We start from the raw sequence: 17831 nt of genomic DNA on the forward strand, positions 1-17831 counted from the left end.
GGTGAAACTATCCAAAATATCAAAATAAATGAACAAACGTAGAAGTAAACTCTTTAAATGTGATAATATACAATCCATAAGTTATAAACTGGTTAGTTATTGCTAACATTTCAAGTTCAGACAAATATTAGCCTTAAAGTAGCTAGGCAGCTGGTTAGCTTAGCTCACCTTCTAGTCATCAATTAATTAATAACATATGTTCTTATACAGATAACTAATGTAAAGAAAATGACAAATGCTCCCATGTAAAAATTTAAAATGTAAATGTATTGTTTGGAATCTTTGTTCATACTTCTGTTTGATTCGTTTGGTTTTTAGTTTTCACAAATCCTGAATCAAATAATATTTTTCTTCTACATTTGAAAGAACCAACAAAAAAACTGTTAAAAAGTCAAACATTTAAAAGCTTTACAAGATATTTATTTGTCTTTATTTCTTATCTTCTTGTATTAAAACCTGTGTTCTTCCTGGTGAGTTTGTAAACTTTGTTATAATAAAATAAAGATTAAATTATAAACATTTTATGAAGGAAAGAAAAAGTAACAAAAGAACTGATGAAGTTTCCCTCCAAAATTTAAGCTAGCTGCACTAGCATGTAGCTAGTTTAGCTTTCATGCTAACTAAACTTCTGACTTTGAAACATTGTGGATATCGGAGTTCTGAATCAAAAAACTTTAAACTTATCTTTTATATTTTTAGTTTAACTTCAACCAGATTTACGGTTCATAGAAGTCATTTCTAACGTTTGTTCATATCTGTGCGCTCAGAAAGCTGCAGTCTGTTCTGTTTTAGCATCAGTTAGCTTCAAACAGATTAAAGAAATCTGTGGTTCATTTAAGAGGAGACACAATAAAGAGAATCTAAACTGCAGACTAGTTTGTAACATTAATAAATTAGATTAAAGACACATGATGAAATGTAAATATTATCAGTTACAGATTAGTAAATATACTGTATGATGTCAGAGACATGTTCACACAGTGATCAGAACTGATCAGAATGAAATAATCAATATCTGAATCAGCAGACTCACAGTGTTTTCGCCTTGTTTCTGGTTGATTTTAGTCAGAATTATCAGTAAAGATGCTTTCTTCAGCCAAGGAGCACCAGGGCCGCCTTCTAAAGAAGGTAACAGTCTGTAGGTCTGTGGGATGTCTGTAGGTCTGTGGGATGTCTGTAGGTCTGTAGATCTGTGGGACGTCTGTAGGTCTGTGGGACGTGTGTAGGTCTGTAGATCTGTGGGACGTCTGTAGGTCTGTGGATCTGTGGGACATCTGTAGGTCTGTAGGTCTGTGGGACGTCTGTAGGTCTGTGGGATGTCTGTAGGTCTGTAGATCTGTGGGACATCTGTAGGTCTGTAGATCTGTGGGACATCTGTAGGTCTGTAGATCTGTGGGACATCTGTAGGTCTGTAGATCTGTGGGACATCTGTAGGTCTGTAGATCTGTGGGACGTCTGTAGGTCTGTAGATCTGTGGGACGTCTGTAGGTCTGTGGGACGTGTGTAGGTCTGTGGGACGTGTGTAGGTCTGTGGGAGGTCTGTAGGTCTGTGGGACGTCTGTAGGTCTGTAGATCTGTGGGACGTCTGTAGGTCTGTGGGACGTGTGTAGGTCTGTGGGATGTCTGTAGGTCTGTGGGATGTCTGTAGGTCTGTAGATCTGTGGGACGTGTGTAGGTCTGTAGATCTGTGGGACGTCTGTAGGTATGTGGATCTGTGGGACATCTGTAGGTCTGTAGGTCTGTGGGACGTCTGTAGGTCTGTAGATCTGTGGGACGTCTGTAGGTCTGTGGGACGTCTGTAGATCTGTGGAACGTCTGTAGGTCTGTGGGACGTCTGTAGGTCTGTGGGACATCTGTAGGTCTGTGGGACGTCTGTAGGTCTGTGGGACGTCTGTAGGTCTGTAGATCTGTGGGACGTCTGTAGGTATGTGGATCTGTGGGACATCTGTAGGTCTGTAGGTCTGTGGGACGTCTGTAGGTCTGTAGATCTGTGGGACGTCTGTAGGTCTGTGGGACATCTGCCACACATGTGTAAGGTTCAGGCTGTAGGTCTGTAGATCTGTGGGACGTCTGTAGGTCTGTAGGTCTGTGGGACATCTGTAGGTCTGTGAGACGTCTGTAGGTCTGTGGGACTCTGTAGGTCTGTAGATCTGTGGGACGTCTGTAGGTCTGTGGGACTCTGTAGGTCTGTAGGTCTGTGGGACTCTGTAGGTCTGTAGATCTGTGGGACGTCTGTAGGTCTGTGGGACTCTGAAGGTCTGTGAGACGTCTGTAGGTCTGTGGGACTCTGTAGGTCTGTAGGTCTATAGGACGTCTGTAGGTCTGTAGGTCTGTGGGACGTCTGTAGATCTGTGGGACATCTGTATGTTGTGATTATATTGTAGTAACAGCAGTGATGGAAGAAGTACTTTTACTGACATAAAGTTTATTAGTCCGTCTGTCCTGCATTCAAACTTTAACTTCAGTAAAAGCAAACAATATAACATGTTTGACATTTCTAGCTATCAAACAATATAACTACTGTATATATAATACTGTAATATAACTTTTTATCTGGCTAGGATACATTATGTTTTTGCCTTTTGTCTTTTTACTTTTTAGCAAACCATCAGATAGTGTTTTCCTGAATTTAGCTGGCTAGCAACAATGTAACTTTTTTGTATTTTTTAGTTTGTCTACAAACAATATAACTTTTTGTTTTTTAACAATTAAATGTATTGTTTCACTTTATGGCTATCTAGCAAACCGGATAACGCTTTGTTAACCTTTTAGCTAGCTACTCGAGTAAATGTACTGTGTTAAGTGGTGCAGTCAGCTCCTTGATCATTATTAATATTCCCTGTAATGAGCTGATGGAGTGAAATAAGAAGAACCTCTGGTGACGTTCTGCTGAAGGTTCTCTGGTTAGGTTAGAACATGTTAAATATGAACGATGACCTCACACTCCCTCTGCTGTTTGTTCCAGAAAACAACGCCTACAGCTTCGGACGCACCACGATAGCCAACCTGAAGTCTGGGTGAGTCCACGAGTCCAGTTTTACTCGGTCCTCCATCTTTAAATGAGGCTGTGGGGCTGCTGATTGGTCCAGTGTGACCATGTGATCAGCCTGGAGATGATGGGTATTAACAGTTTGATCTAAGCTGCGCAGATTATTTCAAACATGATAAAGATACACAAATGATAATATTGTGTAAATAAACTATACTGTGGGAGCAGAGGGAAACTGTGAGCCTTAGTTGGTGCTCAAAACAATAAAGTTTTTTGGTTTATATGAAAATAAAATTGTTTTGTTTGTTCACAGGACGAACCTGCTGTGGCTGCACACTTCGTTTGCCTTCATGTATTTGCTCCTGACCGTCTACAGCATGAGGAGACACACGTCCAAGATGCACTACAAGGAGGACGACCTGGTAGGACAAACATCCTCATGTCTGACTTGTTAAATGAAAAAAAAGTCAAAATTTTGAGATAAACTGTTACAAATAATGAGAGTGAAAGTTATGTAACCTGAAAAGACGTCTATAGACTGTTTGAATCAGCTGACATGAATCAGTAAAACCCTCTGTTGTCTAACAGAGATGGATGAGTGGGTCAGGAAGTAACTCTGAATCTCCACCGTCTGTTTTTATCTGAACGTCTTGTTTTAATTAAACAGTAAAAACTGCCTGTTGTCTTTTAATCCCAGTTCTGTGTCTTTCAGGTGAAGCGCACGTTATTCATTAACGGCATCTCTAAATACGCTGAGGAGACTCAGATCAAACAGCACTTTGAGTAAGTTCAGGTGTTTCCTCATGTCTTCACGTTTGGTCTAAACCAGGGGTGTCAAACGTACGGCCCGTGGGCCAAAACTGGCCTGCCAGAGGGTCCAGTCCGGCCTGTGGGATGACTTTGCAAAGTGTGAAAATTACAGAGAAGACATTAATTTTAGGGTTGAAACGATTCCTGGAGTAATTCAAGTAATTCAATTACTAAAATCAATTTAAATCCAAACAGCTGTTCAGAACACTGTGTTTGACATGTGAGGTCATTAAAGACCAGAGTATTGATTGATTATTGATTTACATTTTGATGTCATTTATTATCACACGGCTGCAGCATCTCTCCTCTCTGTCAGTGCAGCTCCTCCACACACACACGTACAGTACAGACACACACGTACAGTACAGACACACATGCACAGTACACACACACACGTACAGTACAGACACACACGTACAGTACAAACACACACACACACACACACACACGTACAGTACAGACACACATGTACAGTACAAACACACACGTACAGTACAGACACACACGTACAGTACAAACACACACGTACAGTAAAGACACACACACACACATGTACAGTACAGACACACACACATACAGTACAGACACACACACACACACGTACAGTACAGACACACGTACAGTACAGACAGACACGCACACACACACATACAGTACAGACACACACACACACACACACACACACACACACACACACACACACACACACACACACACGTACAGTACAGACACACAGAGGAGGTCAGTGATTCTCTGACTCTGTCTGTATCTGATCTGTTGACTTTCTTCATCAGCAGGATGTTTTTCCTTCATATTGATCCACCTGTGGTTCAGTTTTCACAGCAGCAGAGAAGCTGCGTGTGGAGGAGACTGATGTTAATGACAACACAAACTAACGTGATGGTTAATGACATCATCACCAACCAGATGCACTTATAAAATTAAACAACTGTATAAAGAGGCCTGTAAGTAAAACAGGAGAGTCTGTGTTTCTCTGTGAGAAACTTTCAGATCTTCTCACAGCAGAGTGAACAGGTGAAGGAGGAGAGGAGGACAGACTGATCACTAATCAATCACTGATACCGTCATCCTCTCGGACTGATTAAAAAATAAAAATGACAAAGTTAGATTATGCTTTAATTTTACTGGTTCGGCCCCTGAACCAAAATGAGTTTGGCAGCCCTGGTCTGAACTGTTTTATTGTGTTTTCTTCCTGTGGCTGAAGCCATGACACGATGTTGAAGCTGAAGCTGAAACTAAATGTTTGAAATTTTTTGCCCAAGTTTTAGTTTTTTTTTTTCTTGTTTGTTTGTTTATTCTCTGTTATCAGCAGGTATTGTTAGTTTGGGATTTTGAAGGATTTTAACAGAATTTTTTTGAAGCTGTTTTCTGACACATAGACAGTTTATGAACTAAAACAATTAAAACAAACCAAAATATTTAATAAATTACATATATTTCACATATATAAATCCTTAAAGAATAATTTTCACCAAAAAATCTGAATTAGAGTTATTATTAATCATCTTTAAAAGTTTCAAGGTGATTCAAATTTTCTTTTGTCAGAAATAAAGAAATGTGATTAAAAATAACACTTGATGATATTTTGACATGATGTAATGTTGAAACTAGTTTTCTTGGTTTCTTATTGAATTATAAGTTATTAAAAATGTACAGTTTCATTGATGTCTTAAGTTTTATCATGGAACATTAAACTTTGATCGTAGACCGTTAATGTCCAGCAGACTGGAAACTTTTCATCAAACTAAAATGTTTTATACTAAAGTGTAAAAGTGTTTTTTATCTTTTGTATCTTCAGGCAGGCGTATGAGAACTGCACGGTGCTGGAGGCTCGAATCTGTTACAACGTGGCCAAACTGATGGCTCTGAACGCAGAGAGGTGAGACAGACTGTCGGGGCCCAGTGCATGCTGGGATATACTCTTTGTTATCCGTCTGAAACACTGTGTGTTTGTGTCTGACAGGAAGAAGACGGAGCGCAGTAAGAAGTTCTTCACTGACTTGATGGCGAAGGAACACGTTCCCACCATGATCAACCCTAAACCCTGCGGACACCTCTGCTGCTGCGCCATCGCCGGCTGCGAGGAGGTGACGCTAATGCTAACGCTAACGCTAACGCTAACGCTCTGTCCACACATTCACACTCAGAGTAGCTTCTCCTGAGCCTGAAGGCTGCAGGCGTGTTAATTATAAATTATGTCATTTACACACTAAGTCTAAATACAGAGCTCTGATTGGTTAATGTCTCACGCTTCTCATCGTAGCTTGTTAAAGTTTTATTGCAGTATGTTTGAAGTTTTTTTGTCAGTGGTTAAAGTTTTATCATAAATCATTAAAGTTTTATTGGAGATCCTTTATTTGGAACATTAATCATTCATCGTTGATGGTTCAAGTTTTATCGTAGCTGGTTGGAGATTTAATATTGCTGGTTAGAAGTTTGTAAAAAAAATATTGTAGACAGTTAAAGTTTTATGAATAAATAATAATAATGTTTTTATGAATGTATCTGTGTTTTTTAATACATGCTGATAAAAATAAAGCAAATACAAACATAAGAACATGAACTAACTGTAAAAACACACAGTGGTTTCTGATCAGCTCCATGATTAATAAAGCCTGGCTGTTAGCCTGGTCTGGAGGACGCCCGCTGCGCACAATAAATCTCCATGGCAACTGATGGGTCACTGCTTTCATATCACAGAGTCGAAGCTAAAGGATCACTGGAAAATATCAACTTAATCTGTTATCTTAGTTTAGTGAAACAGCCCTCAGATTGGATGTGTTGGGTCAGAGTTAGCGTGTTAGCATGTTAGCAGTGACTTAGCGGCCTGTGTTTGTCCTGCAGGAGGAGGCGGTGAGCTACTACACCAAGAGGGAGGCCAAGCTGAAGGAGGAGTACAGGAAGGAGAAGGAGAAGGTCCACACCAAACCGCTGGGCATGGCCTTCGTCACCTTCCAGAACGAGGCCATGACTGCCATGTGAGCCACAGTCTGACTCCACCCCTACTCAGTTTGACAGTTTGACTTATCTGACTCTGCGAACATATTGTGCATTTAAGAAAAAATAGTAACAGTAATTTTTTGGTCTTTCACTATTTTTACTGTGAAACATTTCTTCAGTTCTATCATGTTTTAGTAGGAAAAGATTCAAGACAAATATTTGTAGTTATAGTTTCCGTCCTGTAGTTTTTAGCCTGCCCCTTATCTGGCCACGCCCCCTACCTGAACCCTCCCCCATCTCTGACTGTCAGTCTGTAAACACAACAGATTTAAACTTTCAAGCATATTACATTAAAACATTAAAAAGTTTACGTACAAGTTATTTTTTGTTGCTTACATTCATTTTTCTTTTTTGAACTGTAAAACATTTTGTCAGTTTTGCTTGACAACATTTTCTTTTAATCTTACTACATTTAACTAGAAGTTTTAGTTGGACACAAAATATTTGGATTCATAATTTTTGTTTTGGTAGAATAAATTTACACGGCTCAGACTCCGCCTCCTCTCTCTCTGACCCCACCCCCTGTTTTCACAGTATTTTGAAGGACTTTAACGCCTGTCAGGTTCAGGGCTGTCGGTGTCGTCAGGAGCCACGATCCTCTCAGTTCAGCGAGGTTCTTCACGTTCACAACTGGAGTGTTTCATACGCGCCCGACCCACAGAACGTCCGCTGGTACGTTCGCAAGCTCCGCCCACCTAAAACCCCACCTAATACCAAACAAACGCACCCATCATCCTCAGCTGATGTGTTTCGGTTTCTTCTCGCAGGGAAAACCTGTCGCTTGGCGGGATCTCTTGGTGGATACGCTGCTTCATCATCAACTGCATCCTCTTCATTCTGCTCTTCTTCCTCACTACACCCGCCATCATCATCTCCACCATGGACAAGTTCAACGTCACCAAGCCTGTCGAGTATCTCAACGTAAGAGACAAACGCAGCGGATCTTCAGCGGGGCTGAGGATCGTTTCACATGTTGTCTGACTCTGTGCTGTGTGTCTGTTGGTTCTGTTGGTTCTGTTGGTTCCTGTGCTCTGACTCTGTGCTGTGTGTCTGTTGGTTCTGTTGGTTCTGTTGGTTCTGTTGGTTCTTGTGCTCTGACTCTGTGCTGTGTGTCTGTTGGTTCTGTTGGTTCTGTTGGTTCCTGTGCTCTGACTCTGTGCTGTGTGTCTGTTGGTTCTGTTGGTTCCTGTGCTCTGACTCTGTGCTGTGTGTCTGTTGGTTCTGTTGGTTCTTGTGCTCTGACTCTGTGCTGTGTGTCTGTTGGTTCTGTTGGTTCTGTTGGTTCCTGTGCTCTGACTCTGTGCTGTGTGTCTGTTGGTTCTGTTGGTTCCTGTGCTCTGACTCTGTGCTGTGTGTCTGTTGGTTCTGTTGGACAGAATCCCATCGTCACCCAGTTCTTCCCCACTCTGCTGCTCTGGGCTTTCTCTGCTCTGCTGCCCACCATCGTCTACTACTCCGCCTTCTTTGAGGCTCACTGGACCAGGTAAGACTGATCTGAAGTCAGTCCAGACAGGTGCTGATCAAGTCAGTGGAGACATATCAAATCAAGTCTCTAGTTACTTTAGTCAAGATTAACCCAGTCGAAACAAGTCCAATCAAGTCACAAGTCATTTGAAGGTCAACTGAGTCCAAGTCAAGGCTGTCATTTGACACCAACACAAAACTCAGTTAAGGGTCAAGATGACCCATATTTATTTTTAATTTGTTCTTTAATTTGTTCTTTCAGACCCTGATTGTTCCCCTGATTTGACCCTGACCTGATCCTGACCTGACCCTGATCTGACCCTGATCTGACCTTGATCTGACCTTGATCTGACCTTGATTTGACCCTGATATGATGCTGATCTGACCGTCTCTGTTCGTCTGCAGGTCTGGAGAAAACAGGACGACGATGCATAAATGTTACACCTTCCTGATCTTCATGGTTCTGCTGCTGCCGTCTCTCGGACTCAGCAGGTAATACAAATGTTTGGCTGCAAGAATCCGACCCTGACCGACCTTTGACTTCTGCTGTCCTCACTGAAACGTCCATCTCTCTGTTTTCCAGTCTGGATGTTTTCTTCCGCTGGCTCTTTGATAAGAAGTTCCTCGCTGATGCCAAAATCAGATTTGAGTAAGTAATTTCTCATTCCCCAGTGGACAGCATGTCCTGCATGTCTAACATGTCCCAGCATGTAACTGCCTTGCTGTGTCTCCTTCAGGTGCGTCTTCCTGCCGGATAATGGAGCGTTCTTCGTCAACTACGTCATTGCCTCTGCATTTATTGGGAACGCCATGGACCTGCTGAGGATCCCCGGTCTGCTCATGTACATGATCCGTCTGTGCCTGGCTCGCTCCGCCGCTGACCGTCGAAACGTCAAGAGGGTGAGGACAGACACTGACCAAGAGGACAGACACTGACCAAGAGGACAGGCACCGACTGAGAGGACAGACACTGACCGAGAGGACAGACACTGACCAAGAGGACAGGCACCGACTGAGAGGACAGACACTGACTGAGAGGACAGACACTGACCAAGAGGACAGACACTGACCGAGAGGACAGACACTGACCAAGAGGACAGACACTGACTGAGAGGACAGGCACCGACTGAGAGGACAGACACCGACCAAGAGGACCAAGAGGACAGACACTGACCGAGAGGACAGACACTGACCGAGAGGACAGACACTGACTGAGAGGACAGACACTGACCGAGAGGACAGGCACCGACCGAGAGGACAGACACTGACTGAGAGGACAGACACTGACCAAGAGGACAGACACTGACCAAGAGGACAGGCACCGACTGAGAGGACAGACACTGACTGAGAGGACAGACACTGACCAAGAGGACAGGCACCGACTGAGAGGACAGACACTGACCAAGAGGACAGACACTGACTGAGAGGACAGACACTGACCAAGAGGACAGGCACCGACTGAGAGGACAGACACCGACCAAGAGGACCAAGAGGACAGACACTGACCGAGAGGACAGACACTGACCGAGAGGACAGACACTGACCAAGAGGACAGGCACCGACTGAGAGGACAGACACCGACTGAAAGGACAGACACTGACCAAGAGGACAGACACTGACCAAGAGGACAGGCACCGACTGAAAGGACAGACACTGACCAAGAGGACAGACACTGACCAAGAGGACAGACACTGACTGAGAGGACAGACACTGACCGAGAGGACAGGCACCGACTGAGAGGACAGGCACCGACCAAGAGGACAGACACTGACTGAGAGGACAGACACTGACCAAGAGGACAGGCACTGACTGAGAGGACAGACACCGACCAAGAGGACAGACACTGACCGAGAGGACCGAGAGGACAGACACTGACCGAGAGGACAGACACTGACTGAGAGGACAGACACTGACCGAGAGGACAGGCACCGACCGAGAGGACAGACACCGACCGAGAGGACAGACACTGACCGAGAGGACAGGCACTGACCGAGAGGACAGGCACCGACTGAGAGGACAGACACCGACCAAGAGGACCAAGAGGACAGACACTGACCGAGAGGACAGACACTGACCGAGAGGACAGACACTGACCAAAAGGACAGACACTGACCGAGAGGACAGACACTGACCGAGAGGACAGACACTGACTGAGAGGACAGACACTGACCGAGAGGACCGAGAGGACAGACGCTGACTGAGAGGACAGAAACTGACCAAGAGGACAGACACCTACCGAGAGGACAGACACTGACTGAGAGGACAGACACTGACCAAGAGGACAGGCACCGACTGAGAGGACAGACACCGACCGAGAGGACAGACACCGACCAAGAGGACAGACACTGACTGAGAGGACAGACACTGACCAGGAGGACAGACACCGACCAAGAGGACCAAGAGGACAGACACTGACTGAGAGGACAGACACAGACCAAGAGGACCAAGAGGACAGACACTGACCGAGAGGACAGACACCGACCAAGAGGACCAAGAGGACCAAGAGGACAGACACTGACCGAGAGGACAGACACTGACTGAGAGGACAGAGAGGAAAGACACTGACTGAGAGGACAGACACTGACTGAGAGGACTGAGAGGACAGACACTGACTGAGAGGACAGACACTGACCAAGAGGACAGGCACCGACTGAGAGGACAGACACTGACCAAGAGGACAGACACTGACCGAGAGGACAGACACTGACCAAGAGGACAGACACTGATTGAGAGGACAGACACTGACCAAGAGGACAGACACCGACCAAGAGGACCAAGAGGACAGACACTGACCAAGAGGACAGACACTGACTGAGAGGACAGACACAGACCAAGAGGACCAAGAGGACAGACACTGACTGAGAGGACAGACACTGACTGAGAGGACTGAGAGGACAGACACTGACAGAGAGGACAGACACTGACTGAGAGGACAGACTCTGCTGTAGTTGTCTCCTGTCTCAAACGTTGTCTCTGTCCCTGCAGCATCAGGCCTATGAGTTTCAATTTGGAGCGGCGTACGCCTGGATGATGAACGTCTTCACCGTGGTGATGGCCTACAGCATTACCTGTCCAATCATCGTCCCCTTTGGTCAGTCTCAACTACACAACCCATAATGCACTGCTGCTACTACAGCACCAGCAATACAGTACAGCCTTCTGTGTGACTTCCTGACTTACCTGTCCCCACACCTGTCTCCTCACCTGTCCCTTCAGGTCTCATGTACATGCTGCTCAAGCACCTGGTGGACAGGTACAACATGTACTACGCCTACCTGCCCTCCAAACTGGACAAGAAGATCCACTCGGGAGCCGTCACCCAGGTGGTGGCTGCGCCCATCCTCTGCCTCTTCTGGCTGCTCTTCTTCTCCACTGTACGCACAAGTAAGTAAGCCCCACCCCCTTCCAGGCAAACTGTGCATAAGTAAGCCCCGCCCCCTGCCAGGCAAACTATGCACAAGTAAGCCCCGCCTCCTGCCAGGCAAACTATGCACAAACTACATAGCAACCTGTTCTACTCAATTTATACCATGGAGCCGAAGTCAAATCAGCTGAGACGAGTTGAAATCAAAACAGTCAAAACAAGTCCAAATAAGCTTTGTTCTAGTCACATCTCAAGTCAGTCAAGACATGTCTGAATCGAAACAGTTGAGACCAGTCCAAGTCAAAACCAAATTAGGTCAGTCCAAGTCAGATCTCATGTCAGTCTAGACAAGTCTAAATGAACTAGTTGAGGCAAGTCCAAGTCAGTTGAGACAAATCAAAACAGACAACTTCGATCAAGTGTCAAGTCAGTCAAGGCTGTCCGAAAAAGTCAAGCCAGCTTGGACAAGTCTGCACAAAACAGCATTTTAAAATAAAAATCGCAATAATTGATCACTGGATAAAAGGAATTCATCAAATATTCAGGCAATAGTGTCACACCTGTCCAGGTGTTGTCGGTAACACACCTGTGAGCAGGTTTAAAATCAGTTGTTTAAATGATTGAAGTAAAAGAGTTTACTTTGCACAAAAAAACTGAATTGAATTTTTGAAAACAAAAAATATGTTGTGTATTGAGTGCTAACTAATGCTAACTGCTAATGTCCTTTGTCAGGTTTTGAGACACCGACGTCCATGTTCACTCTGGTGGTTCTGATCGTCACCATCGTGGTCTGTCTGTCTCACGTCTGCTTTGGACACTTCAAGTACCTCAGTGCTCACAACTACAAGGTACGTCTTAATAAAGCAAACGTGTGAAACGTGATCATATTGCTGTTCAGCGCAGCGTCTCACTGCGTGTCTCTGTCTCAGATCGACACCAAGGAGAATGACGTGGACGCCGTTGAGAACGGACGTCCGTCCCGTCCCTCATCCTCCCCCACCACCAAATCTCAGGTGAGTGGATCTGAATCAGTCTGTCTAGTTCTTCAGTTTATCAGCTGCAGAGGTGCCACACAGGTGTTTTGTAATTCTCATGTCTTTGCACTCAAGTCTCAAGTCCTAAACTTTGAGTTTTGAGTCCTAAACAAGTCATAATGACTCTCCACCGTATGTGCTGCCATTGTACAGACAAACATAAGCAGTCAAACATGAACTTTACTTAAAGAGACAGTTTGTGTTTTTGAAGTGTGGTGGTTTGCAGCAGGAGTAGTGTTGTAGGAAGCTAAGAAATGTCCTGCTGTGGACAGAGTTAGCAGTAACACGGATTTTCAGTTTAATGTACACTAAATTTAGAATATCTTCACCACTTAATCTTTCTGTCAGACAGACTTTTCTGACAGGAAACCACCGTTAAATAAGACAAATATCACTCTCTACAAACCAACCAAACTCCAAAAATCAGTCATTTCAGCTCAGAGAACTCAGGAGTTGTTGGTCTACAGCTGCCTCATCTGTTAGTTTGTGTTAACGTGTAACTTTTAAAGGGTTAGTTCAGATGGTAAATTTAGTAAATTAACAGAAATAGAATTGGCAAAGATTTGATAATTGGTGATTTCTTTACATCATTTCTTCATTAAAATGTCAAATATTTGCTCTCTCTCTCTGATCTCCAATGTGAGAATTTGCTGTTTTAAATGACATATTTCCTCAAATATTGACTGGGGCCTTTATTTACCTCACCGCAGAAGGTATCAGGCCTTTATTTGAAAAATCTGTCTGACAGCAAGGTAAAGTGGTGAAAATATTCTAAATACAACATACACTTAAACTGATTTTGACTACAGATAAGTGAGTCATACATGTTTGAAATAATCCAGACTATCCCTTTAAATGGATCACAGTCTAAAATCAAAGTAATGACGGTGCTGCAGGTTGCTAACTGTCAGTGAGGACTGTCTCCCCCTGCTGGTGACCCTGTGTGTTGTGTGTCATGTCATCCAGCAGCAGCAGCAGCAGCAGCAGCAGATGTACATTGCACAGGTGCTCCAGGACCCAAACTCGGACGAGCCGGGCGGCGGCAGCGGCGAGGAGGACCGAGGGTCGTCCCAGGACGAAGAGATGCTGAATGGAGGGAACAGCATCAACGAGGCGGATTTTCAGTCAGGGGAGGACAGTCTGATCGCCAACGAGGTCCACCAGTAGCTGGGGGTGGAGCTAGAGGGAGGGGGCGGAGCTAGTTGAGGGTCCATACCCGCACACAACAGTTACAAAAATAAACCTGACTGGAGAATCACTACGCACACGAACACACATACAGATAGACTGACACGGTTAGCTCCTCCCCCTCCTAGCTCGAAGACTTGACCCTGACGTTTGACGCCGGCGCCGGCTCGCCAACATCCAGTCCTGCACATCTGTGGAAACTTGATGGACATCAAACTGTCTCCGCAGGAAGTCACTGTACATAACCACAAAGCCAAAAGTTTCTCTTTTTGTTTTTTGTTTTGTTTTTTTCTTGGGGTGGGGGCAGGGTTTAAAAATTCGTGCCTGGGCTGGATTTCGTTCATTCGCGCTCGTGTCTTGACTCCTGATCCCACTGCAGGTCGCCGGGACTCAACCTGTCGAGGGGTCAGTGCTGATGCTGACACTGTCTTTTTTCTTCGGCGCGGCGGATGCCTCCAAACGAATGTCTGCCATTGCAGCTGTTTCTGACATCGGAGTGCTAAGTAAGTCGCCAACTGCCAGCTGTCGTAGTGGTAGAAGCCTCGCTTGCACAGACGCATCGCTGTCTCCCTTCCTTGTTCGCTGTTTTGCTCTTTCTTTTCGTGGAACCCGTGAGGTCGTTGATGTTGCTGGTATTTTCAACACGTCACCTGGAAGTTCTGGGTTTCTTCGATCTGCCGAGCTTCACTGCATGTTGTTAAACGTGGATCTTTTTTGACGTCACCACCTTGGGATGATGTCATCCATCGCAGGACTGTAGTGGCCAATAAACTCGCCAAATTTCCACCCCCAGTCTCAGCAGCACATCGTCCCACCTGCCAGCATTTTGGGCTGAACAACTCCTCGACTGGCGAACCACAAGACTCAACACGAGACTGCTTTCTTTTCTGGTTTTGATTTCACCTGAACTACCTTAAACCATGAACACCTGACAAAGGGAACGGGGATGATTGTGTCTGTGTAGGTTTAGCAATCAGAACTCTTTTCATTTATGGGGACAAGAACTTTGTGAGGACGCTCGGACACATCCAGCAGCAGCAGCAGCAGCAGCAGTAGTTGAGTAGTTTGAGCTCGGGTAGACGCAGAAGAGCAGCGCTTTTCGTCCGGATGGTCTACCCTCTACGCCTGAAGCTGTCAGGACTCTCAAGGGAAAATGTCTTCTGTTTGTGTGTGTTTTGAAGTGTGCGCCGTCTGTGTGTGTGTGCGTGTGTCCAGTAGCTTATTGTACACTGATCTGCATCATGAAGCATTCAACAAGTAACTAAAAATACCACAACATCTAGTTAATGAGATCCAGTGCTTCTCAAACTGGTCGTCAGTTTACTGTAGAATTAGTGCAGATGTTTTCCTTTACTTTGTCACGTCTTCTACAAAAGTCTGTTTTTACTGCCTCACTGCTGCAGCTCAAGCCTAATTGGTCACTTTATATTTAATCCAGGTGAAACCACTTAAGTTTCATCTGTGTGTCCACTACAGAGACAGGTGCCGAGGTGTTTAGCTTAGCTTAGCACAAAGACTGGGAGCAGAGGGAAGCAGCTAACCTAGCTTCATCAAAAGAGGTTAAAGTTGTTTGATTTACTGGTTGTAACTTCTGGGTAGTTTCCATCTGTGTCTCTAAAGGTAACAGGGAGTAAAGTTTAGATTAAAGCTAAAATATTAGCTTCTTGGTTAGCTTAGCGTTAGCTTCTAGGTCTTGTTTTTTCCCCCAAATATCTGATTTATACATTGGATCTTGTTATTTAAGCAGCTAGTCATCAGTCACTTTGTGAGATGGGTTTAGATGACCAGAACCAGGGATCAGGAGCTAGAGGCTAACTGTAAGCTAACTGCACCTAGAGGCTAACTCTATGCTGACTGTACTCAGAAGCTTATATTCAGAGCTTAATAACGAACTTTACTGTTTAAAAGAAAAGTACTCAATACTTGGAGCTACTTATCTCGAGCTTCTCAAAGACAAAAAGAAAATAGGTCATTTCCTGAATGAACAGTTTCCTGTATGTGCATAGCACAAAGACTGGAAGTAGAGGGAAACTGTTAGCTTAGCTCCATCAAAAGAGAAAAAATACACCAGCTAATATCTTGAAGTCTGTCTGATTTACTTGTTGTATTTTGTTGTTAGCTTCTATCTTTGTCCCCAAAGCTAACAATTAATAGTTTGAAATTAAGACCGAAGTTTTAGCCTCTAGCTTCAGTTAGCTTTGAGTTAATTTCTAGATCTTGACCCCCCAAGTTGGCTCTTGCATCTGTGATTAGCTTATTAGTCCACAAGATGCCTAAGTATTTAATTAGAAAAGGCAAAATTTAGCAGTAAAATTATTATTTATTTTTAAATGTATGTTTACGATCAAGCTAATGAACCTGCTAACTGGCAATTAGCATTTTTTTCCTGTTCTGTAATGTTTTTTTTAAAAAGGAAAGTATATACAAAACGTCAGGGGACAGTTTATGGTCCTTTACAGAGAAAAATCTGTCATGTTCCAGACCAGCTAGCATGTTAGCAGTTAGCTCACCAGCCACAGATGTTTACCAAAACACACCTGTGAGTCATCTCAATGTCACCAAAACTCTAGAACTAAATCTGTCAAACACATTTTTTTCCCCTCTCTTTTGATGAAGCTAAACTAACGGTTTCCCCCTGCTTCCGGTCTTTGTGCTAAGCTAGGCTAAACATGTTCTCAAGTGTCCTCCTTTTTAGCTATTTGGCAACTTACTCAAACTTCACGTGAAAAAAAAGTCTTCAGCTGTGGCTCTGATGCACGGTATTTTCAGGATGACTTTCCCATGATCCTCGTGGTGTCTGATGACGTGTCCCAGCCGGGGCCCGGTTCTTCTGATTGGAGGGTTTTAGACGGAAAATTGCACCGGCTTCTATCTTCACTTTAAACGACTGCTGTGTTCTCATGCTAATGCTCGTTAAAATCCTCGTCATGGTTATGATACGCTCAAGTGTTAATGGACACCTGCCATCAAATCAGAATCTGGTATTTTCTGTGTCCGTGGAACCTGCTTTTAACCACATCCTTAAGCCCCACCCCCTTAGTTACTTCATGAAACACTGGATCATTTATTTCAGACAGAAGCTGACAAAAGAAGTCTCTCTTTTCTGTCAGTTGAAAAGACAACTGTAGCTAGCAGATGTTATCAGCTAGCTAGCAGGCTAATTACGCTAACGTTAGCTCCATGAGTTGATTGAAAACTTGTTTTACCCTGTTTAGAACTCTTCAATATGCACTTTATGGCTACAGAGAGGGAGGGAGAGAGAGAGGGGGGGGGGGGGGGGCGAGGGAGAGACACGCAGCAAATGTGCGACAGGCGGGACTTGAACCAGCAGCCGCTGCAGAGAACCGATAGCCTCAACACATGGTGCACACGGTCCACCAACGGAGCTGCAGGACGCCGCAAGGATGTTTTTAACATAACTTGTAAACACATACAAAATAATTATATGCTAAGTGTTAGCCTTAGCTAACATTAGCAGCTTACAGAGCAGATAACGATGCTCTTTAATCTTTGGGGTTTTTTGTTTTGTTCTGCTCAGATGTTTTTGATTTTTTGAGAAAAAAAAAACATGCTGGCTGTGATGAAAGACACTGTCCAGTTGCATTTTGGGAAATGGAGTTTGACCCATACTAGAAACTTAAATGGCAGGATATTTTCACCTCAGCTGCTCAGATTTGTATCGTTCTTTTTTTCCCCTTTTTTTTTGATCTGTTGATTTGAAGTCCCATGATTAATTGATTATTACATTAATTGATTGAAATTGATTAACAACTACCTAATTGATTAATTAAATCAGTTCAAATAGGTCCAAACGTGGAGCAGACGGATGTACCCGGCTGGCGGCAGCGCCACCAGGAGGCAACATGGCAGCCGCAATGAAATAGTCTCAGGTGTTTGTTTTCCTAAAAATAATGTTTACATCAGTTTTTTTTTTTTTGTTGCTTGTTTTAATATCTGTCAT

General features: G+C 44.1%; 1 protein-coding gene across 3 annotated transcripts in view; it reads left to right on the forward strand.

Annotated features, from left to right (window-relative positions):
- Window positions 1-14188, forward strand: part of LOC146329298 (mechanosensitive cation channel TMEM63B-like) — a 42233-nt gene extending 28045 nt beyond the window's left edge. For 2 of the 3 annotated variants that reach the window (XM_084714529.1, XM_084714531.1), the window contains 17 exons: window positions 2966-3017; window positions 3303-3411; window positions 3702-3772; window positions 5619-5699; window positions 5784-5907; window positions 6665-6798; window positions 7355-7492; window positions 7588-7741; window positions 8197-8303; window positions 8690-8776; window positions 8868-8933; window positions 9022-9184; window positions 11270-11375; window positions 11501-11668; window positions 12381-12496; window positions 12578-12661; window positions 13649-14188. In XM_084714529.1, the coding sequence (XP_084570655.1) occupies window positions 2966-3017; window positions 3303-3411; window positions 3702-3772; window positions 5619-5699; window positions 5784-5907; window positions 6665-6798; window positions 7355-7492; window positions 7588-7741; window positions 8197-8303; window positions 8690-8776; window positions 8868-8933; window positions 9022-9184; window positions 11270-11375; window positions 11501-11668; window positions 12381-12496; window positions 12578-12661; window positions 13649-13849 (1961 nt within the window). In that variant the 3' untranslated portion in view covers window positions 13850-14188. The remainder of the gene's footprint in view (window positions 1-2965; window positions 3018-3302; window positions 3412-3701; window positions 3773-5618; window positions 5700-5783; window positions 5908-6664; window positions 6799-7354; window positions 7493-7587; window positions 7742-8196; window positions 8304-8689; window positions 8777-8867; window positions 8934-9021; window positions 9185-11269; window positions 11376-11500; window positions 11669-12380; window positions 12497-12577; window positions 12662-13648) is intronic. The other variant, XM_084714530.1, reaches the window with a different exon arrangement.
- Window positions 14189-17831: the final 3643 nt, after the last annotated feature.

This window comes from Lutjanus erythropterus, chromosome 3 (assembly GCF_056507025.1).
Source record: "Lutjanus erythropterus isolate fLutEry1 chromosome 3, fLutEry1.hap2, whole genome shotgun sequence".
NCBI lineage: Eukaryota > Metazoa > Chordata > Actinopteri > Lutjaniformes > Lutjanidae > Lutjanus > Lutjanus erythropterus.